Source organism: Mobula hypostoma, chromosome 12, assembly GCF_963921235.1.
Source record: "Mobula hypostoma chromosome 12, sMobHyp1.1, whole genome shotgun sequence".
In the NCBI taxonomy this organism is placed as follows: domain Eukaryota; kingdom Metazoa; phylum Chordata; class Chondrichthyes; order Myliobatiformes; family Myliobatidae; genus Mobula; species Mobula hypostoma.
In genome coordinates this window covers 102344566-102370485 of record NC_086108.1, presented here as the reverse complement: position 1 = coordinate 102370485, position 25920 = coordinate 102344566, and the positions used below count along the sequence as shown (strand labels likewise).

Genomic DNA, 25920 nt, shown 5'->3' with positions numbered 1-25920 from the left:
TAACATTGAAACAGTGAGCCTTTGGTCTCCCCTCTTGCTGTGGCATGAGTGACACCCCTCTCTCTCCCTTGTTAGTGAGAGAGCGAGCCTGTTGGATGTTGAACTATTGGGTTGAACAGTAGTTTTTGATGAACTCTGGATCATGGTCTCTTTGGACACTTTGCTATTGCATGTATGGAGGATGGTGGGCTCATGTTTTTGCTAAGGCAGGGAAGAGGAGGGGCTTTGGGGTTCTAAAGTTTTCCTGTCATTCATTCTAGTGTATTTCCTTTGTTTTGTGGATGTCTGTGGAGAGTAAGAATTTCAGGTTTGATACTATACACATGCTCAGATATTAAATAGAACCCCAATGTCAGTAAAAGGGCTGGTCAGTGAATTTAGGAAGCACCCCGTCTGTATCAATGCTGAAGGTGGAGAAGGTTGAGTGTGTCAAGCTTCCAGGCGTAAATTTGTCCCGTTCCAATCATGCTGACACCACAGCCAAGAAAGCTCACTTAGCACCTCTGCTTCCTCAGAAGGCCAAGGAAATTTGGTATGTCATCAATGACCACCACCAATAAAAAAACATGGACTATAGAGTTGTGAATACAGCCCAGACATTAAGGAAAACCAACATCCCCCTCATTGACTCTACTTACTCTTTTTGCTGTCTCAGAAAAGCCGCCAATATAAAGCTGCCATCAGGCAGGAGATATAAAGGCTTGAAAATATGTACCACCAGGCTCAAGGACAGCTTCTTCCCTGCTGTTATCAAACTCTTAAATGGATCTCTTGTACAATAAATATGGATTCTTGTATGTTTTTTGCCTATCTGCACTGCACTTGGTCTGTAACTACAACATTACATTCTACAGCAAAACACACAAAATGGCGGAACTCAGCAAGTCAGACAACATCTATGGCAGGGAATAAACAGTGGGTGTTTCGGGCAGAGACCATTCATCTGCATTGGAAGGGAAGGAAGAAGCCAGAATAAGGTGCTGGGGGAGGAGGACAGAGTAAGAAGTTGGGAGGGGATAGATTGAAGAGGTACAGGGGTGACGGAGAAGGAATCTGATCGGAGAGAATAGTGGACAATGGAAGAAAGGGAAGGAGGAGGGGCATCAGAGGGAGGTGATAGGCAGGTGAAGAGAAGGGATGAGAGCAGAACCAGAATGGGGAATGGAAAAAGAGAGAAGGAATAGGGGGAGAAGCTACTGGCAGTTGAAGAAATCGATATTCTACATAATTTTTCTTTGGTACTACCTCAATATAAATATTAATGTATGAAATGATCTGTCTGGTAGGTTTGGAAACAAAAAAAACTTTTTACTGCATTCGCTATATGTGGTAATAAAATAATTATCAATTATCTAGCTTATCCAGCTGAATTCATTTAAATATCTTGAATGCATCTGCAAATCTCTGATGGAAGCAGCTGGACAGACAACTGATTGAAAATGTACTCTTCAGAGACACTAAGAACTTCTAGCCATTTCCTGTTGGCCAATGTTAAAAACTCTTTCCTGCTGACCTTGTCTATGTGGCTTAAGAGAGAGATGGCCAGGGTTCATGAAGAGCTATCAAGCCACATGCATTAGGAATACAGTGAATCACTGATGTGCGTTGCCACGTCAGTAAAGTTGCATCACTGCCAATTAACCGTCACCTTTAGACAAAGTTAATTTCCAACATAGTCAATTGACATAAGTAATATCAGGATTTATCAGATATAAGTGCAGTCATAAATAGTTCTCAGAATTTATAATTTAAATAGATGTTGGCCTAAACAGAATTTACTCAGCTTTCCTGTTGGTAGGAAAAGATAAACACGAAATGAAGAACCCCTTCCTTTTTCAATTCACTCTGCACTGTGCTGTATCACCTCTGTAATTATAGTGATCCCTGTCATTGCCCTAAGAAAACATACATTGCATTAGAAATCAATCTTTTTCAAAATTACAAAAGAATAACTGGCAGTTTTCAGAGAATTTGTTTTTATAAACAGCAAACTTTAATTAATTTACTGACTTTGCTACACCTTATGGTTTCATAATAAGGAAAACAAACACTTCTTTCAGCAAATATCGACTACCAAAGAGAAATTTCTCATGGGAGCTGTGTGCCATTTTATTTCCTATCCTGTTGAAATCCTGCTTTGTTATTTAAACAGCCTCTTTCATACTGCTATATACTGGTAATCTTCCAGTTTCTCACTGGAATTTAGAAGATTGAGGGGGGATCTAATTGAAACGTATAAAATTCTAAAGGGATTAGACAGGCTAGATGCAGAAAGATTGTTCCCGATGTTGGGGAAGTCCAGAACGAGAGGTCACAGTTTAAGGATAAAGGGGAAGCCTTTTGGGACCGAGATGAGGAAAACCTTCTTCACACAGAGAGTGGTGAATCTGTGGAATTCTCTGCCACAGGAAACAGTTGAGGCCAGTTCATTGGCTATATTTAAGAGAGAGTCAGATATGACCCTTGTGGCTAAGGGGATCGGGGGTATGGAGGGAAGGTTGGTACAGGGTTCTGGGTTGGATGATCAGCCATGATCATACTGAATGGCGGTGCAGGCTCAAAGGGCTGAATGGCCTATCCTGCACCTAGTTTCTATGTTTCTATGTTTCCTCTCTGCCCCAATGCAAAGGTCTCATCCTAAAACACTGACTTACATTTTTGCCTCCAATCCAGGCTATTGTTTGTTGATATTTATGGAAATATTCCTTCTATCATCACACCTCTGCCAGCTTTTTAAAATGTAATAGTTATCATAATGGCCTTACACTTCATTGATCATTGGCATTTGTACCCTTGATCACGTGAGTTTCCTGTGGGTGTTCCGGTTTCCTTCCATATTCTAAAAGGTATACGGTTACAATTAGTGAGTTGTGGGTGTGCTAAGTCGGAGCCGGAAGCTGAGTCTAACACAATCCTCAGACTGCTTTGGTTGTCAATGCCAAACAACACATTTCACTATGTTTCAATATACATGTAGCAAAGACAGCTAATCTTTAAAGCTGATGTTTTATCTTTGATCCACATGAGTCACACCTACTGCTTGGTTTCCTCAGCCCTTTTCATGGAGATTCACTCGCTCTCTGTTGAGAGCACTTGCTGTTAAATCAGACAGTATATTCTAAAAGTTACTACATTTTTTTAAATGAAGAAAAATTAAAGTAAAATTACTGCAAAAATTTACACAATGCCGGGGAATGAAGTCACTCATAAAACCCAAGAAATTTCTTGTCTCTTCGGGTCTATCAGATTAAAAAGGAAGACCTGCCAATCTGCTTTGATTTGATATTAAGGAAAATGACAACATTATATGCAAAATGCACTCGAGGACTTGCCTTCCATTTTTCTGTATCTCCCTTTTTTCTCATCCGTCTCTTTTCCACTGCAGCTTTTTCAAGACCTCCCTTCAGTTCATCAGCTGATATCCGTAAAAACTGGATCTATTGTTAGGAGTGAGTAACAGTCTCTTCAACACCTTGAAATGAGAAATACAACTTTCAAATCGTAAGATGTATAAGATGAGGATGTAAGGGGCTTCTTCTTTTATGTTACTGCAAAGGCTAACAAAATGGCTTCTTTGTTATGTTACAATAAAATGGCTTTTCTGTAATAATAACTGTGATGTAAGGAGTTCTCTCTCTCTCTCTCTGCCTGTTTAGGTTATATTATTGATAAGAGAGAGAACGAACCAATTGGGATAGATGTTATTCTTTCTTGTGTGTCTGTAAGCGATAGTTCGCGGGCTTTGGAGCAGAAGGCACGATGGGGACAGAGAGAGGAGACGCGATGCTGTGAGCTGGGCGGCAGAACGGACCCCGAGTGGGAGTCCGAGGCCCAGGGTCTTCGGCGAGGAGAGGAGTGGGGTGGGGTACATCACACAGCATCCATACAAACTTGATTACCCAGTTTGGCGGGGCTGAAGGCTGCTCCCCCTAGACGGACGCGAGCTGAGCGAGCCTGAGGCTTACCGGGGGCTACATACGACTAAATGATCTCCACATCTCAGTTCTAAAAGGACATCCTTCAACCCTGAAATCATGCTGTCTTGTCCCAGAATCCCCTACCATGAGAAATAACTTTGCCATATCTAATCTGTTCAGGCCTTTTAACAGTCAGAATGCTTCTATGAGATCCCCCCTCATTCTCCTGAACTCCAGGGAATACAGTCCAAGAGCTGCCAGATGTTCTTCATACGCTAACCCTTTCATTCCTGGAATCATTCTCGTGAATCTTCTCTGAAACCTCTCTAATGTCAATATATCCTTACTAAAATAAGGAGCCCAAAACTGCACACAATACTCCAAGTGTGGTGTCATGAGTGCCTTATAGAGCCTCAACATCACATCCGCAACTTCTGCCACCTTCAACAGGACCCCACCACTAAGCACTTCTTTCCCTCTCCACCCCTCTTCGCTTTCCGCAGGGATTGGTTCCTCCGCAACTCCCTGGTCCACACGTCCCTCCTCATGGATCTCCCACCTGGCACTTATCCCTGTAAGCGCAAGTGCTACACCTGTCCCTACACCTCCTCTTTTGCCACCATTCAGGGCCGCAAACAGTCCTTCCAAGTGAGGCAACACTTCACTTGTGAGTCTGTTGGGGTCATTTAAACAATGCTCCCGGCGCGGCCTTCTCTACATCGGTGAAACTCGACGCAGACTGGGGGACCGCTTCGTTGAGCAGCTCCGCTCCGTCCGCCACAACAGACAGGATCTCCCAGTAGCCACCCACTTCAACTCTACTTCCCAGTTCCATTCAGATATGTCCATACATAGCCTCCTCTACTGCCATGATGAGGCTAAACTCAGGTTGGAAGAACAACACCTCATATACCGTCTAGGTAGTCTCCAGCCCCTTGGTATGAACACAGAATTCTCCAACTTCCGGTAATTCCCTCCCCCTCCCTTCCTCTATCCCTATGTCACTCTGCCCCCTCCCCCAGCTGCCTATCACCTCCCTCATGGTTCCGCCTCCTTCTACTACCCATTGTGTTTTCCCCTATTCCTTCTTCACCTTTCCTGCCTATCACCTCCCTGCTTCCCCTCCCCCACCCCTTTATCTTTCCCCTCACTGGTTTTTCACCTGGAACCTACCAGCCTTCTCCTTCCCACCCTCCCCCCACCTTCTTTATAGGGTCTCTGCCCCTTCCCTCTTCAGTTCTGATGAAGGGTTCCGGCTCGAAACGTCGACCGATCTTTTCCACGGATGCTGCACGACCTGCCGAATTCCTCCAGTGTGTTCTGAGTGTTGCCTCAACATCACATCCCTGCTTTTATATTTTATACCTCTAGAAATGAATGTCAACATTGCATTTGCTTTCTTCATGACCGACTCAACCTGGAGGTTAACCTTTAGGGTATCTTGCACAAGGACTCCCAAGTCTCTTTGCGTCTCTGCATTTTGAATTCTCTCCCCATCTAAATAATAGTCTGCCCGTTTATTGCTTCCACCAAAGTGCATGACCTTAGACTTTCCAACGTTGTATTTCATTTGCCACTTCTTTGCCCATTCTTCTGAACTATCTAAGCCTCTCTGCAGGCTCTCTGTTTCCTCAGCACTACCGGCCCCTCCACCTATCTGCCTCCACTAACACTCCTGACAGCACACTCCTGAAAACAAATCCTTGCTCTGTATGTCTCTTTTGAACTTATCCCCTCTCACCTTATATGCATGCTTTTTGGTGTTTGATATTTCCACACTGGGAAAAAAAGTGCTCCTGGAAAAATGATACTGTTTTGACCAAAAGGTACAGTATTCTACAGTTCTGATTCACTTTTTACATTTATCTTGCTGTCTACATGCTGTTGGAATATACATCACAACACATCCATTTATTAGGCACATCAGTCATCCACTGCAGTCTTCATGTAGTCTAACAAAATGCTTCAGAATAAACCCCTTTTTATAGAAGAAAGGGAACTTCATTTTTGTTGATAACCATCTTCCTCATCAAAGTTGTATTAGCCAATCCAACCAAACCACTTACAGCACATTTGATGAGATACAATATAATTTCATAGTTTTAAGATATTGGACTGATTACCAAAATTTAAGTCTTTCATTGTGCACAGAACGTTTCCCACCATTTTGCTGGTACAGCCACGTAATGTTCAATTGGATCTATGACAACCTCACAATGGCTTAAAAAGGCTTTTCAATGCCTTTTTAAGTAGTTGGCTTTGGTTGTATCTTTTATTACCCGAGTTTCGTATTGCAGAGCAATTTCCTCTTGTTGTTTGGCTTTGGTTTTGAGCTGCTGCAGTTCTGTTTCTGTTACTGTTGTCCTTTCTTCTAAAGCTGCTAATGAAACCTGTGAATAACAATGTCATAGCATCATTAAGTCTTTCAGTAGCACACAGCAATTATAACAGTTCCTCCCTCCTAATAATCAACATTTACATTACTGTCAGAATCAGAATCAGGTTTAATGTCACCAGCATATGTCGTGAAATTTGCTCTCGTCTGTACTTCCTTCCTGATGAGAAGAGGGCATGTCCTGGGTGCTAGGGTCCTTAATGATAGATGTCGTCTTTTTGAGACATCGTTCCTTGAAGATGTCATGGGTACTACAGATGTTAGTACCCTTGATGGAGATGACTAAGTTTACAATTCCCTGCAGTTTACTTTGATCCTGTGCAGTAGACCCTCATACCCGACAGAACTTTGCGAGTGTCTTTGGCGACATACCAGATCTCCTCAAAATCCTAATGCCACTGTCATGCCTTCTTTGTAGCTGCATCATGCACCAATACGTTGGGTTCAGGTTAGATCCTCAGAGATATTGACACCCAGGAACTTTATATTGTTGACTCTTTCCACTTCTGACCTCTCTCTGAGGACTGGTGTGTGTTCATTCGTCTTAGCCTTTCTATAGTCCACAATCAGTTCTTTAGTCTTACTGACATTGGATACAAGGTTGTTGCTGTGACACCACTCAACTAGTTGGTATATCGTACTCCTGCACGCCCTTTCGTCACTATCTGAGATTCTGTCAACAATGGTTGTATCATCAGCAAGTTTATAGACAGCTTTTGAGCTGTGCCTAGCCACACAAACATGGGTGTAGAGAGAGCAGAAAAGTGGGCTAAGCACATCCCTGAGTTGCACCAGTGTTGACTGTACCAAGGTGGAGTAGTTATTTTCAATCCTCATAGGCTGTGGTCTTCCAAGTTACTGGCTGATGAACACCAAACACTACTGCACAGTACAGGCCCTTCAGTCCACAATGCTGTGCTAACCTATTAACCCACTCCAAAAGAAATTTAACACTTTCCTCCTGCAGAGCCCTCCATTATTATATTGTCCTTATGCCTATCTAAGAGTTTCTTAAATGCCCCTAATGTACACAGTCACAGCTCTGTGTAAAAGGAACTTATCTCTGACATTCCCTGTGCTTTCCTCCAATCACCTTAAAATTATGCCCTCTGGTATTAGCCATTTTAACTCTGGGAAAAAGGCCATCCACTTGATCTATGCCTCTTATCATCTTGTACACCTCTATCAAGTTGTCTCTCATCCTCCTTCGCTCCAGTGAGAAAATCTATTTAAATGGAAACCTCCATTTGAATTCCTGACTTTATGTTAAAGATCATTAATTTGCGAAAACACATACAAGTATGTGTTCAAAAGCACAGTAAATAGAATTTTAAATAATACAAGGAACAAATGCAGGCATTGAGAAATATCTTGACCTTGACTTTCTGAGAAATAGTAGGACTGCCAAGAAACAAGAAGCCAATCCATACAATTTGACATGAAATGCCAAGGGAGATCGGCTACTTTATTTTAAAATGATAGTATTCTCAACTGGGCAGAGAAAGAAAATGAAAGGAGTTTATTAAACATGACATAACCTGTGCAACAAACTGCCAGTGTAAGTGATGGATGAAGGTTTGACTGCAACATTTAAGAGCAGTTTGGAGGAGTACCTGAATGGCAAGCTCCTGTAATGTCACCCCTCAGTTGTCTACATTTCAGTGAGAATAAACACAGCTTATCCAGTCATTCCTTGAAATTCCACTCAAAGCAACACCCTAGGAAATCCTTCTGCACTTTTTCTGTTGTTACCATATCAATCGTGTATCAATTCCAAATTAATGTTTAAATGTTCTACTGAACCCTTAATTGTGCGTTCTCCTTGCAGAGACAAGCATTTTCTGAACTGGTAGTGTGCAGCTTGTCCAGAAGTTCACGGCTTGCACATGTGGCCCTTTCTGTAGTTTTCTTAAGCTGCTCCTTTAGAGCATCTGCTTTCCTGTTTGAAATAGAAAGTGCAATACCAGAATTATCACAAACCAACATTTTCAGTAAACACACCCATTTAAACACAAAAAGTGCACAATCCTTCCAAGTACACACAAGATGTACAAATAGTATTCATTTATATGACTCTAGAAATGTTATGTTTCCACTCTGGTTTTAATATTAAGGAGAGTACAGTCCATAAACTCAGCAGCTTGCTAACCACACTGGCAATGTTAATGCAGGACATATTTAGAACTATTGACATCGATTCTTTGTCTAGTTTTTGTTCTATCAGGTTAAAATAGCAGAGTCAACTATGTCATACCAAATTTTCCCAGGGAAAGGGAATCAAAGTCTAGAAGGAGTAGGTACAAGATGAGAGAGGAAAGAGTTAAAAGGCACTTAAGGAGCAACTTTTTAAAAAAATGTATAGTACATGTATAGAACAAACTGTCAGAGTTAGTGATCAATACAGGCATTATAACAATATTTAAAATAAATTTGGTCTACGTACATGGATAGGAAAAGTTTAGAGCAGAGGTTCCCAATCTGGGGTCCACAGATCCCTTGCTTATTGGTATTGGTCCATGGTATAAAAAAGTTTGAGATCCCCTGCTCTAGAGGGATATGAGTCAAATGCAGGCAAATGGGAGTAGCTTAAATGTGAATCATAGTCAGCATGGACAAATTCAGCAGAATGGCCTATTTCTGTGATGTATAAATCTACAATCCACCTAAGGAGTTAAATACATTCGTCTCCTTGTGAGGTTCAGATAGAAAAAGAAATACAACACTTGACATCGGATGTCTCTACTATAGTAAACTGAGACTAGGTGTGCCCTATGTCAATCCTTAAATCAGGAATGCTTTTCACATATGGATAACTAGTTCTGATCCAAAGGCATGAAAAGTTCTTGGGGACTTCTTAGCTTGTTTAAAAGGTGACAAACTAGGCTAAGAAGCAAAGCAAGACAAGTTTTTAATGGAGAGAGGAAATTGTTTACAAATCAAATCATACAGATAATTAGCAATGTAGAAACAACTTTAAGGAGGAGATTGTTATCATATAGAATGTCAACTTAAAAAGGAGGTGGAGACATATTCAACAGCAAATGTCAAGGGAGAAAGAAGAAATACGTGCTATGTCAGGGAAAGAACAGAAAAGTGGCATTGGCTAGATAGCCCTGAGAAAGAACTAATCAAGGTCTATCACTGTTCAAAAGTGATAGGCACATACAGTATATCATGCAAAAGTTACTCTACTCTTTAAGAAAGGAGGAAGGCAGCAGAAAGGAAATTATAGACCAGATAGCCTGACCTCAGTGGTTGGGAAGATGTTGGAGTCAATTGTCAAAGATGAGGTGATGGAGTTCTTGGTGACACAGGACAAGATAGGACAAACTTGGCTTGGATTTTCAAGAGAAAATCTTGTGTGACAAACCTGTGGAAATTCTTTGAGGAGATTACATGTAGAATAGATAAAGGGGATGCAGTGGATATTACATATTTGGATTTTCAGAAGGCCTTTGACAAGGTGCCACACATGAGGCTGCTTACCAAGTTACGAGCCCCTGGTATTACAGGAAAGTTACAAACATGGTTAGACCATTAGCTGATTGGTAGGAGGTAGCAACTGGGAATAAAAGGATCCTTTCCTGGTGGCTGCCAGTGACTACTGGTGTTCTGCAGGGGTTGGTGTTGGAATCACTTCTTTTTATGCTGTATATCAATGACTTAGATGATGGAATAGATGACTTTGTTGCCAAGTTTGCAGATGATACAAAGATTAATGGGGAAACAGGTAGGCTGCAGAAGTACTTAGATTAAGAGAATGAGCAAGAAAGTGACAAGTGAATTACAATGTTGGAAAATGCATGGTCATGCACTTTGGTAGTACGGACTATTTTCTAAATGGGAAGAAAATCCACAAAAACTGAGAAGCAAAGGGACTTGGGAGTCCTTGTGTAGGACACCCTAAAGGTTAACTTGCAGGTTGAGTCAGTGGTGAAGAAGGCAAATGCAATGTTAGCATTCACTTCAAGAAGTCTAGAATACAAGACCAGGTATGTGATGCTGAGGCTTTATAAAGCACTGATGAAGCCTCACCTTGAGTATTGTGAAGTGCTTTGGGCTCCTTATCCAAGAAGAGTTGTGCTGGCATTGGAGAGGTTTCAGAGGAGGTTCACAAGGGTGATTCCGGGAAGGAAAGGGTTATCATATGAGGAACATCTGATGGCTCTGGGGCTGTACTTATTGGGATTTAGAAGGATGACGGGGGATCTCATTGAAACCTTTCGAATGTTAAAAGCCCTAGACAGAGAAGATGTGGAAAGGATATTTCCCAAGGGGCGGGGGGTCTAGGACAAGAGGACAGAGGGGCCTCAGGATAGAGGGTGTCCATTTAAAACAGAGATGTGGAGAAATTTCTTCGGCCAGAGGGTGGTGAATTTGTGGTATTTGTTACCACAGGCAGCTGTAGAGGCCAGATAATTGGGCGTATTTAAGGTGGACATCGATATGCTCTTGAACGACCACAACATTAAAGGTTATGGGGAGAAGGCCAGGGAGTGGGGCTGAGGAGGAAAAAAGGATCAGCCATGATTGAATGGCAGAGCAGACTTGATGGGCCAAGTGGTCTAATTTTGCTCCTATGTCTTATGGTATACAGTATATAGTTAGGGTGTCCAAGGTTTTTGCATAGTACCACATAGAACATAAATAGAACATAGAAATCTTCAGCACATTACAGGCCCTGCGGCCCACAATGCTGTGCTGACCATGTAACCCACTATAGAAACCGCCCAGAATTTCCCTAGTGCATAACCCTCTATTTTTCTAAGCTCCATGTGCCTATCTAAGAGGCTCTTAAAATACCCCATTGTATCTGCTTTTAAAATCTCCTGTCATAACAACTCTTCCAGAATCTGCCTCCCTATCTGCTCCTCAATATCCCTGTTATTATTGGGAGGGGGGTCTATAAAAACACCCAGTAGAGTTATTGCCTCTTTCCTGTTTCTGACTTCCACCCACACTGACTCAGCAGACAATCCCTCCATGACTTCCTCCTTTTCTGCAGCCGTGCCACTATCCCTAATTAGCAATGCTACGTCCACGTCTCTTTTGCCTCCCTCTCTGTTCTTTTTTTTTAGTATAATTTTTATTGAGTTTTCAAAATGAATACATGAAAAGATAATATCTACTCCCCCTCCCCTTAACCCTTCCCCCCGATATATACTCCTACCTAAAAAGAAAAAAAAAGAAAGAAAGAAAGAAAGAAGAAAAAAAGAGAAAAACCTCCTGGATATTGGAAGGTTTCCACATGCTCCATGGGATTCAAAATAAATTTAGTATATTTATTTATTGCTTTCCCCAAGGGACCAAGATCTTTATCATCGGAGCAACTAAATATGCCATCCTATCTTTTGTAAATAAGGGCGCCAAATATTCAAAAATGTTTCATATTTATCTCTTAAATTATAAGTAATTTTTTCGAGTGGAATAGAACTAGCCATTTCATTGTTCCAACGGTTCATACTTAAATACGAGTCAGATTTCCAAGTAACTGCTATAGCCTTCTTAGCTACTGCCAGTGCAATTTTTATGAATTCTTTCTGATATTTATTCAATTTAAGTTTTGATTTTATCCCTTCAATATCACCTAATAAAAATAATACAGGGTTATGTGGAAATTGAGTTCTAGTAATTTGTTCCAATAAGACTTAAATTTATCCAAAAACGTTGAATTTTAGAACAAGACCAAGTAGAATGTAAGAACGTACCAATTTCTTGATTTCACCAAAAGCATTGATCAGATAGGTTTGAATTTAATCTATTTATTTTTTGTGGTGTAATATATAATTGGTGTAAAAACTTATATTGTACTAATCTAAGTCGAATGTTCATTGTATTTGTCATACTGTCAAGACACAGTCTTGACCAATTTGTTTCGTCAGTATTAATATTCAGATCCGTTTCCCATTTTTGTTTTGACTTGTGGATTCCTTGTTTAATTATCTGTTTTTGAATCAAATTATATATACAAGAAATAAATTTTTTAATTTTTCCTTTTTGAATTAAAATTTCAATTTCATTAGGTTTTGGCAAAAACATTGTTTGACCCAGTTTACCTTTTAAGTAAGCCCTTAATTGAAGGTAACAAAAGAAAGTGTTATTTGATATTTTATATTTATTCTTTAGTTGTTCAAATGACATCAATATACCTCGTTCATAACAGTCTCCTATAGATCTAATCCCTTTCTGGTACCAATTATATAAAAGTTGATTATCCATTGTAAAAGGAATAAGTCTGTTTTGGAACAAAGGTCTCCTTGCTAATAAAGATTTCTGTATTTCATTATCAACATTTATCTTATTCCATAGATCAATCAAATGTTTTAATATAGGAGATTCTTTCTTTTCCCGTATCCATTTAGATTCCCATTTATATATAAAATCTTCAGGTATATTTTCTCCTATTTTATCTAATTCTATTTTAATCCATGCCAGTTTTCCATCATCAAAGAAAGATGCAATAAATCTAAGTTGATTTGCTTTATAATAATTTTTAAAGTTTGGAAGTTGTAACCCTCCTAACTCAAATTTACATGTCAATTTTTCCAATGATATTCTTGACATCTTACCTTTCCAAAGAAATTTTCTCACACATTTATTTAACTCTTGAAAAAATTTCTGTGGCAATTGTATTGGTAATGTTTGAAACAAATACTGTAATCTAGGAAATATATTCATTTTTACAACATTGACTCTACTCACTAATGTTATTGGTAGTAACATCCATTTGTCAAGATCTTCTTGAATTTTTTTCAATAGTGGTAAATAATTAAATTTATATAAGTTCTTTACATCATTATCAAGTCTTACACCTAAACACTTTATGCCATTTACCGGCCATCTAAATTGGGTTGCTAATCGACATTAGCTATAGTCTCCTTTAGTAAGAGGTAAAATTTCACTTTTATCCCAATTTATTTTATACCCTGATACTTTCCCATATTCATCCAATCTAGAAGATAATTTATGTAACAAATGCTGTGGGTTTGTTAAGTGAATCAAAACATCATCAGCAGAAAGATTAATTTTATATTCCTCCTGATTAACTCTAAAACACTTAATATCTGGATCAATTCTAATTAGTTCTGCTAATGGCTCTATCGCCAGTACAAATAAAGCAGGTGATAATGGACAACCTTGTCTAGTTGACCTTTTTAACTGGAATGGTGTTGAAATTTGAGTATTTGTCACTACTTTAGCATTAGGGTTAGTATTTAAAGTTTTAATCCAGTTTATAAAAGATGTTCCTAATCCATATTTTTCTAATACTTTAAATAAAAAAATCCCATTCCAATCTATCAAATGCTTTTTCTGCATCCAAGGCTACTATAATACTCATCTCCTCCCTTTTTTGTGCCAAATGAATTATACTGAGTAGCCGAGTTACATTATCTGCCAATTGTCTATTTTTAATAAATTCTGTTTGATCCACACGTATTAATTTTGGTAAATATCTAGATAATCTATTCGTTAAAATTTTTGCTATTATTTTATAATCCGTGTTCAACAAAGAAATAGGCCTATATGATGTTGGTTTTAAAGGATCTCTGTCTTTTTTTGGCAATACTATTACAATCACTGTTGAAAAAGATTCTGGGAGTTTACGTATTTTTTCTGCTTAATGTATTAACTCCATAAAGGGAGGAAATAATAAACCTTTAAACTTTTTATAAAATTCAGGTGGAAAACCATCTTCTCCTGGAGATTTATTACTTTGGAGTGATCCTAAAGCTTCTTCAACCTCTTTTAATGTAAAAGGCATATCTAATCCCTTCTGTTCTTCCCAATTCAATTTTGGAAGGCTCCATTAATTTCTAAAGGTTTATAAGTAATTTTATTTGCACTTGTTCTAATTGCATTTATCGTTTTGGAAGCTTGTTCTGTTTTCAACTGCCAAGCAAGAATTTTATGTGCTCTGTCACCTAACTCATAATACCTTTGCTTAGTTCTTATGATTGCTTTTTCCATTCTGTATGTCTGAAGCGTATTATATTGTAACTTCTTATTGATAAGTTGCCGTTTTTCTTCTGACATATATCTTTGAGATTCTTTTCCTAATTTTGCAATCTCTTTCTCCAATTGATTTAGTTCTGCCATATATTCTTTCTTAATTTTAGACGTATAACTTATTATCTGACCCCTCAAGTATGCTTTCATCGCATCCCATAGTATAAATTTATCATCCACTGAATGAGAGTTTGTGTCCAAAAAATATTGGATCTGTTTTTTCATAAAATCACAAAAATCTTGATGTTTTAATAATGTTGAATTAAATCTCCATCGATAAGCCACTTCTTCCTCATCAGTCATTATTATTGTCATTAATAGAGGAGAATGATTTGGCAATATTCTTGCTTTATATTCCATATTTTTCACTCTGTGTTGAATATGCATTGATAATAGGAAAAGATCTATCCTTGAATAAGTTTTGTGTCTATTAGAATAGAATGAATAGTCTCTTTCTTTAGGATTAATTCTTCTCCATATATCAATCAAATTTAAATCTTTCATCAAAGATAAAGTTAGTTTTACTACCTTTGATTTTGTTAAAGCCTTAGTTGATCTATCTAAGACTGGGTCTAGGCAAAAATTAAAATCTCCTCCTATTAATATTTTTTCATGTGCATCAGCCAAATTTAAAAACGCTTCTTCTATGAATTTTGCATCATTTTCATTTGGTGCATAAATATTCATGAAAGTCCATAATTCAGAAAAAAGTTGACAGTGTATAATCACATATCTCCCCGCAGAATCGGTTATTACATTTTGTATTCTAATTGGTAACGTTTTATTGATCAAAATTACTACTCCCCTCGCTTTTCAATTAAATGAAGCTGCAACAACAGTACCCACCCAATCTCTCTTTAATTTCAGATGTTCTGTTTCTGTTAAATGCGTTTCCTGTAAGAAGGCTAAATCTACCTTCATTTTCTTAATATGTGTTAAGATTCTTTTTCTTTTCACCGGTCCATTAAGCCCATTAACATTAAAACTCAAAAAATTCAATAAATTAGTCATTATTCTTAACAAAGTTACTCCAATCTAAAACATTACTTAACTTCTCAACTCTCATAGTTCCTTGGGGATTCTCTTTAAAATTCACCATGTTGCTATGCGTTTCCCTCCCAATCATCCAGGCAAAAAGAAAGAAATAAAAGATAGATATGATACAAAAAAAGAAATAACAAAATAACCCACTACTAATGTTGTGAATGAAAAGATACACAACACTACACCCCTCCATTTTGCAGGTCGTGGCTATTGCCACGCTTGCACACATGAATAACGTAGTGATTGGTCAGTATTTCTTCCAGCTCCCCGTAACAAAAAAAAATTATATATATAAAAAAAAATTAGTGTCACTATTCCCAGCTAGTATTCCTCAAATTTTAACCTTTCTCCCCCGCCCAATAATTAATAATATATTTATATATTCATCCGCCTTTAAAAATCCAACAGGTCTGTTCCTTGACCCAGTCTTCATCTTCAATCCATCTCGCTCCCCTGGGTTTGATCTTGTATCAGGTGAATATTCAAAGAATCTCGCACAAATTCCTCCGCTTTCCGGTGATCGTCAAAAAATCTTTTTTCTCCACCAGCCAAAAAAATCTTCAAGGTTGCAGAATAACGCAATATAAATTGATAACCGTGATTCCATAGGACTTTTTTCACTGGATTAAATTTCTTCCTTCTCTTCAAAAGTTCATAACTTACGTCAGGGTAGAAAAAAATTTTCTTCCCTTCTATCATCAATGGCCCTTTTCTATTCTTGGCAGCTTGAGCAGCTGCCTGTAGAATCCTTTCTTTGTATTGAAATCTTAAGAATTTTATTAAAATTGATCGTGGATATTGGTCATCTTGTGGTTTTGGTCTTAGAGCTCTATGTGCCCGCTCAATTTCAATTGATTGGTCTTCCTCTTTCATTTGCCAGGTTTCCGGAATCCATCTTTGAAAAAATTCCATTGGATTGTCTCCCTCTATACCTTCTTTAAGAACAACAATTCTAATATTATTTCGTCTACTAAAATTTTCCAACACGTCCACTTTCTCCAAGAGTCGATTTCTTTCCGTGTTCTAGACAAACATATCATTTTCTGCTTTTTCTACTCTATCGTTAATATGCTCCATTGTTCTTTCCATCTTCTTAAGTTTCTTATCCATTTTATCCTGTCTTTTCATAGCTTTATCATAGCACATCTTCACGTCTCTAAGCTCTGTTCTTAATTTTTTTAGTTCAGCCATTAGTTGCAATAAAGCCTCTCTTATGTCTCTGTCACCTCCTTTACTTCCAGTCTCTTCCAGTTCTTCCTCCTCTTCTTCATCTGTATTCTCTGCGGATTCCAATTCTGACTCTGAGTCACTCTCACTTGCAGTGGCCGTCGGGTCTTGTAGTTTGAATTGTGTCGATCTGTGCATGCACATTTCTGGCATCTTCTTCCTAGAGACCGCTACCGCCGCCATTGCTCCCTGTTCTTCTACGCCAGAGATAAAATGCATCTCCTCCGAAGGAGATCCAACCTGAATCCGAGGCTCCATCGCCGCAGTAGGCCCTTTTTACTACCCATCTCGCAGCGACTTTGCAACAACAGACTTCTTCTGTTGCGGTTTATGAGGCATATCATAAAGTAGTCTTGCGAAATTTATAAGTAGTTTTTGGAAGTATTTATTAACTTTGCTTTGTTTAAACGGTACTTTGCTGATTTTTTACGGGAGAGCTGGATTTACACGTCTCAATCCCACGTCATCATGTGACGCTCCCCCCCCGCCCGTTCTTTTTGAACCGTCTAAAGCCTGTGTTACGTACCCCGTAACTGGGTTGCCAAACCAGCAGAAATGGATCACTCAGTTGGAGTCTGGATTACTAGAACTACGAAAATTTTATTAAAGAAACAAGCAACACAGTACTCTAATCAAAAGGATAATAAATGCAACAGTTCAGCAATGATAAACACACATGTACACAGAATTAAGATAACAGGATCAATCAAGCTCTATCGTTGTCTAGGGGTAAATGACCAGTTTCAAAGTGACGCAAAGTTCAGTTCAGTTCGCAGACAGTGGAGGGAAGGAGAGAGAGAGCAGAATGAATGAATATTCAAAACGGCTTCCACACACAGACCTTCGCAGTCAGCTTTCGGGCGAGTCCTTTGTGATGTCATCTGAGGTCACCGACCGTGACCCCCTCCGTTTCCAGATACGATCGTTTCTCTGCGGTGAACCTGGCACCCAGGCAAGGGTGGACACACACCAGGTTCCCGCCGATCGTGCCTTTCCACCCTGTGCGTCTATGGCCTGGTCCCGCAACCGGCCTTCCAAAACTTCCCACCGACTTGTGAGAGACGCACCGCTTCCAGGGTCTCGTTACCTCAGGTGTCATGTGTGTCTTGCCTTAGCGAACCTGTCCCTTTTTATCCCCCTGCTGGGGTATCGCCTGTCCATCACTTCAAACAGTTCGGGGTTCAAAGGGGGAGCCGATCTTGACAGCTCTCCTTCCCCTTCATTAACATCTCCAAATGCTGCTCCATTGTTTTCCTTATCTCTCTCTCTCCTGAAGACAGGTGGCAGACCAACTGCTGATCCCACTGGTGCCAGCACAGGCCAGCTAACATCTTAATCTATGTGTATTCTCGTCACACCTGGCACACTCAGCAGCCATTCCTGCTCCTGAGTCATCTAAGTTTCTGCAATGGCTACAAAGTCACAGTTCCACATATTGATCCATGGTCTAAGTTCATCCACCTAGTTTATGATACTCTGTTCATCCACCTGGTTTATGATACTTATTTTATGTATTGCACTGCACTGCTGCCACAAAAAAAAACAAATTTCACAACACATGAAAGTGGTGATAAACCTGATTCTGTTATTATGGACTGGGAGGTGGAAGGGGGCAGGGAGAGCAGAATTATGTTTGGGGAGGGGGAAGGGAGAGGTGAGGGAGCGGTAAGCAGCATAGGCATTCTGTAATGATCAATAAACCAATTGTCTGCAATCAAATGGCCTTGCCTGTGGTCTCAGGGCTGGGTGTGTCTGCACCCACATCACCCCCTGCCCCTGGCACTCCTCTCTGCCACCAGTTCCACATTTCTCCCATGGTGCTCCACTCTTGCCATTCCCAACATCCTTTTCTGCTGCCACGTTTACAGACTTGCTCCTCATTTCACTTTGACAAATACAGTACTGTGCAAAAGTCTTCAGAATCAGAATTATTATCACCGGCATGTGACATGAAATTTTATTAACTTAACAGCAGCAGTTCAATGCAATACATAATGTAGCAGAGAAAAAAAATAATAAATAAACAAGTAAATCAATTACAGTATATGTATATTGAATAGATGAAAAAAACGTGCAAAAATAGAAATGAAGAAGAAGAAGAAAGCCCTTAACTCTGAGTGGAGCCATCATGATGGTAATTTTTTTAGCAGGCTTTCTTATTGTTACTAGGCCGAGTTGCAAGCTTGACGCTCAACCCAGCACGGATGGAAAGCGTGCAAGGGAGCCAGCTGGATTTGAACTCGGGAGCCTTCACTCTGAATTCCGGTGCTGATGCCACTACGCCACCATCCGGCTACTGTATATTAAAAAAAATTGAGGCAGTATCCAAAGATTCAATGTCCATTTAGGAATCGGATAGCAGAGGGGAAGAAGCTCTTCCTGAAGCGCTGAGTGTGTGCGTTCAAGCTTCTGTACCTCCTACCCGATGGTAACAGTGAGAAAAGGGACTGCTCTGGGTGCTGGAGGTCCTTAATAATGGACACTACCTTTCTGCAACACTGCTCCCTGAAGATGTCCTGGATACTTTATAGGCTAGTACCCAAGATGGAGCTGACTAGATTTATAACCCTCTGCAGCTTCTTTCGGTCCTGTGCAGTAGCCCCTCCATACCAGCCAGTGATGCAGCCTGTCAGAATGCTCTCAGTGGTACAACTATAGAAGTTTTTGAATGTACTTGACATGACAAATCTCTTCAAACTTCTAATAAAATATAGCCGCTGCCTTGCCTTCTTTATAACTACATCGATATCTGGGGACCACGTTAGATCATCAGAGATCTTGACACCCAGGAACTTGAAACTGCTCACTCTCTCCACTTCTGATCCCTCTATGAGAACTGGTATGTGTTTCTTCGTCTTACCCTCCCTGAAGTCCACAATCAGCTCTTTCGTCTTACTGACATTGAGTGCCAAGTTGTTGCTGTGGCACCATTCCACTAGTTGGCATATCTCACTCCTGTACGCTCTCTCGTCACCACCTGAGATTCTACCAACAATGGTTGTATTATCAGCAAATTTATAGATGGTATTTGAGCCATGCCTAGCCACACCCTAGTTATATATAGGTGTGCCTAAGACTTCTGCTCAGTACTGTAATTCAGTATTGGGAACAAGTCCCTGTTATACTATCTTTGCTGTTTTCCAAATGGGCACCCTGGCTTATTTATGGCTCTTAAGAGAAAATAAACAAAAGCACAATCAATCAGAGTACAATTAGCTGCTAAATCAGAAAAGTCACTGAAACTTTGTGTAAAAAGTCATTCTTAAATTCCTCTTAAATCTTTCCCCTCTCACCTTAATCTAAGTCCTCTCGTTCTTGATTCCTCAACTCTGGGAAAAAGCTGAGTGCATTCTATCAATGTCCCTCATGATTTTAAACACCTCTCCAGTCTCCTATGCTCCTAGAGTATAAAGTCCTAGTCTGTCTAACCTCTCCCATTAGCTGAGTCCTTTGACTCCTGGTAACCACCTTGTAAATCTTTTCTGCCCTCTTTCCAGTTTAATAACTACTTACCTGTAGCAAGAAGACCAAAACTGAACACAATACTTCAAGAGCATCCTCTACAACCATCCAACGGTCTGCCTAATGAAAGCCCACTTGGCGATGTATATGTGGTATCAGCTGCCAGAGACCATAAGACAAAGGGGCAGAAATAGACCATTCGGCCCATTGAGTCTGCTGAGCAAACTCGAGGAAGTGATTGAAGGAGATACCATAACAAAAGGTAAACGGATTAGGAAGGATTATGGTCCAAACGCAGGTAAGTGGGACTGTCTTGGATGGGCATTGTGGTTGACATGGACTTATTGGGCTGAGGGGCCTGTTTCTATGCTGTATCACTCTGTGATCATCTATGTCTAAGCAGAACTGAGATTAACAACATTTCATTATTTTTAAGCAAACCCTACATCATGTCTACTCACCCGGAAAGTGAAATGACTTCAGTTCCTAATTGGGCTTTGTCCTCTGCAACTGCACTGTACTGTCTGTTCCAGCTATCAAGGGTCCTTTGTGCTTCCAATAATTTCATTTCCTAAGAAAAGATTCACATCAATGTCAGAACAAAGGGTTGTTTTGAGAGCAAAGAGTTGGAGAAGTCATCCTGGGTATGACCCCACTCTGTACTGATCCTGTGGAGTCATACAGCATGCAGACAGACCCTTCAGTCCAACTCATCCATGCTGACTGTGTTACAAGTGAGCCAGCACTAATTCCCAGCATCTGGCTCATAGCCCTCTGATTCTTTCCTATCCATCTACTCACCTAGATGGTTTTTAAATGTTGCTGATGTGTCTGTCTCGATTTCCAGTAAGTAATTTAAAAAAATACCACCCTTTGCATGAAGAAGCTGCCGCAATGTCCCTTTTGAATTTATTACCTCTGATCCTAAACCTCTGTCTACTTGTTTTTAGCATCACCTTCCTGGGAGCAGCATTATGTATTTTCACATTGTTTATACCCCTCATGAATCACCTTCCTGGGAGCAGCATTATGTATTTTCTCATTGTTTATACCCCTCATGATCTTGGATATCTTTTATCAGGTCACTCCTTCATTCCAGGATTAAAAGTCATAGTCTTTACAACCTCTCCTAACAACTCACTAACCATGCCTCATACACTCACATCTAAATCATTGATATAAATTACAAAGGTCGCAGCACTGAACCTGTGGCACACAGAAGCCTCCAGTCTGTACCTCGTGATGTAGCACAGAGTCAGGGTGGTGGGGAGGAACGTCTCGATTAAGGAGACATAAGGCAGTCCTTCCCTTTGATCCTTTGATGACACTAAGATTGGAGGTGTTGTGGACAGCGAGGAAGGCTTTCAAAGCTTGCAGAGGGATCTGGACCAACTGGAAAAATGGGCCAGAAAATGGCAGATGGAATTTAATGCAGACAAGTGTGAGGTGTTGCAATTTGGAAGGACAAATCAAGGTAGGACATGCACAGTAAATGGTAGGGCACTGAGGAGTGCGGAGGAACAAAGAAATCTGGGAGATCAGATACATAATTCCCTGAAAGTGGCGTCACAGGTAGACAAGGTTGTCAAGAAGGCTTTTGGCATCCTGGCATTCATAAATCAAAGCATTGAGTATAGGAGTTGGGATGTTATGGTGAGGTTGTATAAGACATTGGTGAGGCCAAATTTGGAGTGTTGTGTACAGTTCTGGTCGCCTAACTATAGGAAGGATATCAGTAAGATTGAAAGAGTGCAGAGAAGATTTACTAGGCTGTTGCTGGGTCTTCAGGAGTTGAGTTACAGGGAAAGATTGAACAGGTTAGGACTTCATTCCTTGAAGCGTAGAAGAATGAGGGGAGATTTGATAGAGGTTTACAAAATTATGAAGGTGTATAGACAGAGTAAATGCGAGAAGGCTCTTTCCACTTAGATTAGGAGAGATAAATACGAGAGGACATGGCTTTAGGGAGAAAGGGGAAAGGTTTAGGGGGAACATTAGGGGGAACTTCTTCACTCAGAGAGTGGTGGGAGTGTGGAACGAGCTGCCATCTGACGCGGTAAATGTGGCCGCACTCTTAAGTTTTAAGAATAATTGGATAGATACATAGATGGCAGAGGTCTGGAGGGATATGGACTGGATGCAGGTCAATGGGACTAGCGGAATAAAGTTTCGGCTCAGACTAGAAGGGCTGAATGGCCTGTTTTCTGTGCTGTAGTGTTCTTCGGTTCTATGGTTCTATGCTAGCCTGCAGGTCGCCATTGGGCAAGGTGTAGCACCTGCTTAGCACCCCCCCCACCCACCGATCAGGGTCACGTGAGGCCATGGGAGCAGATGGTGGATTGCATATGAGTGGCTGGTGCCTATAGCAAATCCTGGTTATGTGACCACTGACACCAGGCAGACAATCCCTGAAGTGTATTGATAATGGCTGGGGTCATCTGTCTTGTAAAGGCACTGCCCAGAAGAAGGCAACAGCAAACCTCTTCTATAAAAAAAGTTTGCCGAGAACAATCATAGTCATGGAAAGACCATGATCACCCATGTCAAAGGACATGGCACATAACAAACGAAACTACAGGGCCAATCTTCAATCCAATCTTTCTGGGTGACAGTGTGGAACTCCAGCCATGCAAAGTTCCTTAAGCTGGGAGAGTGGGTGATTGTAGTGATTGGGAGCCCAGCTTACAGATTGAGTGCTTCCCTGTTAATTTTATTTTCTCAATGCACATTCAACAACACTGGAAGATGACAAACAAATTAACAAGATTAGAGCAACACATATCAAAGTTGCTGGTGAACGCAGCAGGCTAGGCAGCATCGCTAGGCAGCATCGCTAGGAAGAGGTACAGTTGACGTTTCGGGCCAAGACCCTTCGTCAGGATCTTGGCTCAAAACTTCGACTGTAGCTCTTCCTAGAGATGCTACCTGGCTTGCTGCATTCACCAGCAACTTTGATGTGTGTTGCTTGAATTTCCAGCATCTGCAGAATTCCTCGTGTTTACGTTTTTAAACAAGATTAGAGCTCTTTTTTTTAAATCAATATGTTTCAGACATGCAGAGATAAATCACTGGCCTACTGTTAGAATACAAATATTTTCATCTTTATGTTGAAATGGAAGAAACGGAAGAAAAGTGCTTTTACAGAAACATTAAATTCATAAGATACCTTGTCTTTCATTTGAGAATTAAGGTTTCCCATGGCAGCTTCAAATCTCTCTGCTCTTCTTTTTTGAGTTTGTGCTGCCTTCTTTAAGACAGTTTTGTCCTCTTTAATTTTATCTTTCACAGTCGATATCAGTGCCCTCAGGTGCTCAATCTGTAACCTCTTGTCCATTATTGTCCTCTCAAGCCTCTGAAATGTCGAAGATATGTTGACAATTCACCCAATATCTGCAAACCACCCTCTGGAGTATGCAAGTGAAAATTGTAATAAGCAAGTACAGTATTCACAAAAATGGAAATTAAAAATATGCACAACAGGTTACATAGTAAAGATAACTACTAGAATTTCAAAGAAAGCTTTGAGAATACCAAGAATTCCAAGTCATGATGATCTGCAAAGCTATGTATTCACAATGTTGTCTTCTCTGCATTGGAGAAACCAAATGCAGATAGGGTGACTGCTCTGTGGCCTCTCTGAGCTCCTGGTGCCTGCCACTTTAATTCAACATCCCACACACACTCCAAACTATTGGGTCTGCAGCCTCCTGTACTGTTTCAGTGAGGACCAGTGACACCTCATCTTCTACAAGAATCTGAATTGGGTTTATCACTGACTCATACGTCAAGAAATTTGCTGTTACACTGTAGGACTATAATGCAAAGCCATAGAAATTACCATAAATTACAAAATAAACAGTTCAAAAAAAAAAGGAATAGTGTTCAAGGGTTCAGGGACCATTCAGAAATCTAATGGCGAAGGGGAAGGATCTGTTCCTAAATCATTGAGCGTGGGTCTTCAGACTTTTGTACTTCTCTCTGATTGTAGGAAGAAGAAAAGGCCTTGTCTCAGAGGTGACAGTCCCTAATGATGGAAGCTAATGAGGGAGAGAGGGATGGAGGGAGGGAGAGAGAGAGAGATCTTTGCACTCCAACTGCTTCCATTTACTCACAGACCAAATACCCTTGTGTATAACTTGTCCGCCAGGTATATCCAGCATGTACTTAATCAAAGACATTTACTCCCACCACTCCCATTGGTCTTGAAGCTTAACAAGCTTCTTTTGCCTTTTTCCCAGTTCTGATGGTCTTCAATCTGAAACATACCTCTGCTTCTTGATTCACAGATACGTCCTGACTTGCTGAGTATTTCCACCATTTTTTAATTTCTACTTTATCCCAGGCTACACAAGTAGCAGGCAAGTTAATTTTACCCACAAACTCTATTAGTTTTGCTATTATCTGATAATGATATACTCTGCAGTATTTGCATGGGCTTTCAGGATTGTAAGGTGGTAAGGTAGTGAAGGAGTTAATGCAATGGTTTACCATAAACCCAGGTTCAATTTTGTAATGAGTTTGTATGTTTTCCCTGTGACTCTGAGTGCTCCAGTTTCCTTTCACATTCTAAAGACGTATGGATTAGTAGGTTAATTGGTTACATGGTGTAATTGGGCAGTGTGGGCTCATTGGGCCAGAAGGGCTTGTTACTACACTGTGTCTCTAATTAAAAACATCTATATGTTACTTTTCACAGAAACCATCCAGCCTAGCCTGCCTGTTACCTACTGCAGCTAGTAAAGGCTCTCTAAGTAACATAGGCCACATATAGATTTCAGTGATTTTTGCTCCTCTCCTGCAATTTATTACAGTTATATTAGATTAACATCTTCATTGTCCAAGTAATGAATCACTGCCGTTTGAAATGCCACAATTCAACTTCCAACATGTTTTCAAACCTGCTTCTCTCTACCAGCAGGAACCTGTACGTCAGATTACTTTATTCTGTCTGCTTCACTGCTCAAAACAAACATCGTCCTTTCTCTTGGGGATTAACACAGACTCCCATTAGGAGCAGATGCTGTCATCTCAGCAGACAAGCTACTATGCAGCCCAGTGTTGTCTAATCACCTGCCCTTGTTACTGAGACAGATGATGTGGGGGTGACAGTAACCTGTAGTCGACCTCCATTCCCTTGCTCTTCTAACATCCACATTAATGACATTATTCAATTTCAAAATATCCAGTTATCTTAAAAAGGTTAACTTGAAAGATCATATACTATGTGTCTTTATTTAGATTTGGTTGCAAGATTCCTATCTTGACTAGTTAGAAAGATAGAAATGCTTCTGTAACCTAATTTGATTCAGCCCTTCTCAAAGGGAGAATGCTAAATATAGATAACAAATCCCACAATACTGGTATATTAGAACTACAATTCTGAAACAGTTTGCAGCTCTAACATACACTTAAAGTGCAGCCCATGTTTCATCATTTCTGATGAATTGGTATCCTAGTCCAAACCACAATGTCGCAATTTCCAGGGTTTCTAGAGCTGAAGATTACTGCTGTGTACATACATCTATTGATGCCTCTGGACACATCTTCAGTGACGTTCCTGGAATCATCGGGTGTTTCGGGTCTTTCAACATCATACACCCTCCTCCAGGTGACCCAGCCGGAGCTGATCAGACCCCAGCTTGTGTCCAGATGGCTGGCTACTTATGATTCCATGGCTCCCCTCTTTTGAGCCACAGCCATCTTGAGGCCCTCTCTGCCACGTCGGTGGTACTGCGGATGGCTCTCCTCTTCCTCTCTCCTTCGATGCCCAAATTGCTGAAGGCTCTAACTAAGGAACGGGCTGCGAATCCTCTACAACCAACCTCCACTGGGAGACACCTCACTCTCCATCCAGCCTGCTGACAGTCG

General features: G+C 40.3%; 1 protein-coding gene and 1 long non-coding RNA gene across 2 annotated transcripts in view; one reads left to right on the top strand and one right to left on the bottom strand.

Moving 5' to 3' along the window:
• Positions 1-25920, bottom strand: part of LOC134355042 (outer dense fiber protein 2-like) — an 86447-nt gene that overhangs the window by 26234 nt on the left and 34293 nt on the right. Inside the window, exons 9-13 of the mRNA XM_063064715.1 lie at positions 23219-23404; positions 20514-20623; positions 8116-8251; positions 6197-6307; positions 3333-3437 (exon numbers count right to left, since the gene is read on the bottom strand). Coding sequence (XP_062920785.1) covers positions 3333-3437; positions 6197-6307; positions 8116-8251; positions 20514-20623; positions 23219-23404 — 648 coding nt within the window. The remainder of the gene's footprint in view (positions 1-3332; positions 3438-6196; positions 6308-8115; positions 8252-20513; positions 20624-23218; positions 23405-25920) is intronic.
• The window catches only part of LOC134355043 (uncharacterized), a 34736-nt gene continuing 30164 nt past the window's right edge, over positions 21349-25920 (top strand). Inside the window, exon 1 of the long non-coding RNA XR_010019954.1 lies at positions 21349-21526. This is a non-coding gene — a long non-coding RNA (uncharacterized LOC134355043). The remainder of the gene's footprint in view (positions 21527-25920) is intronic.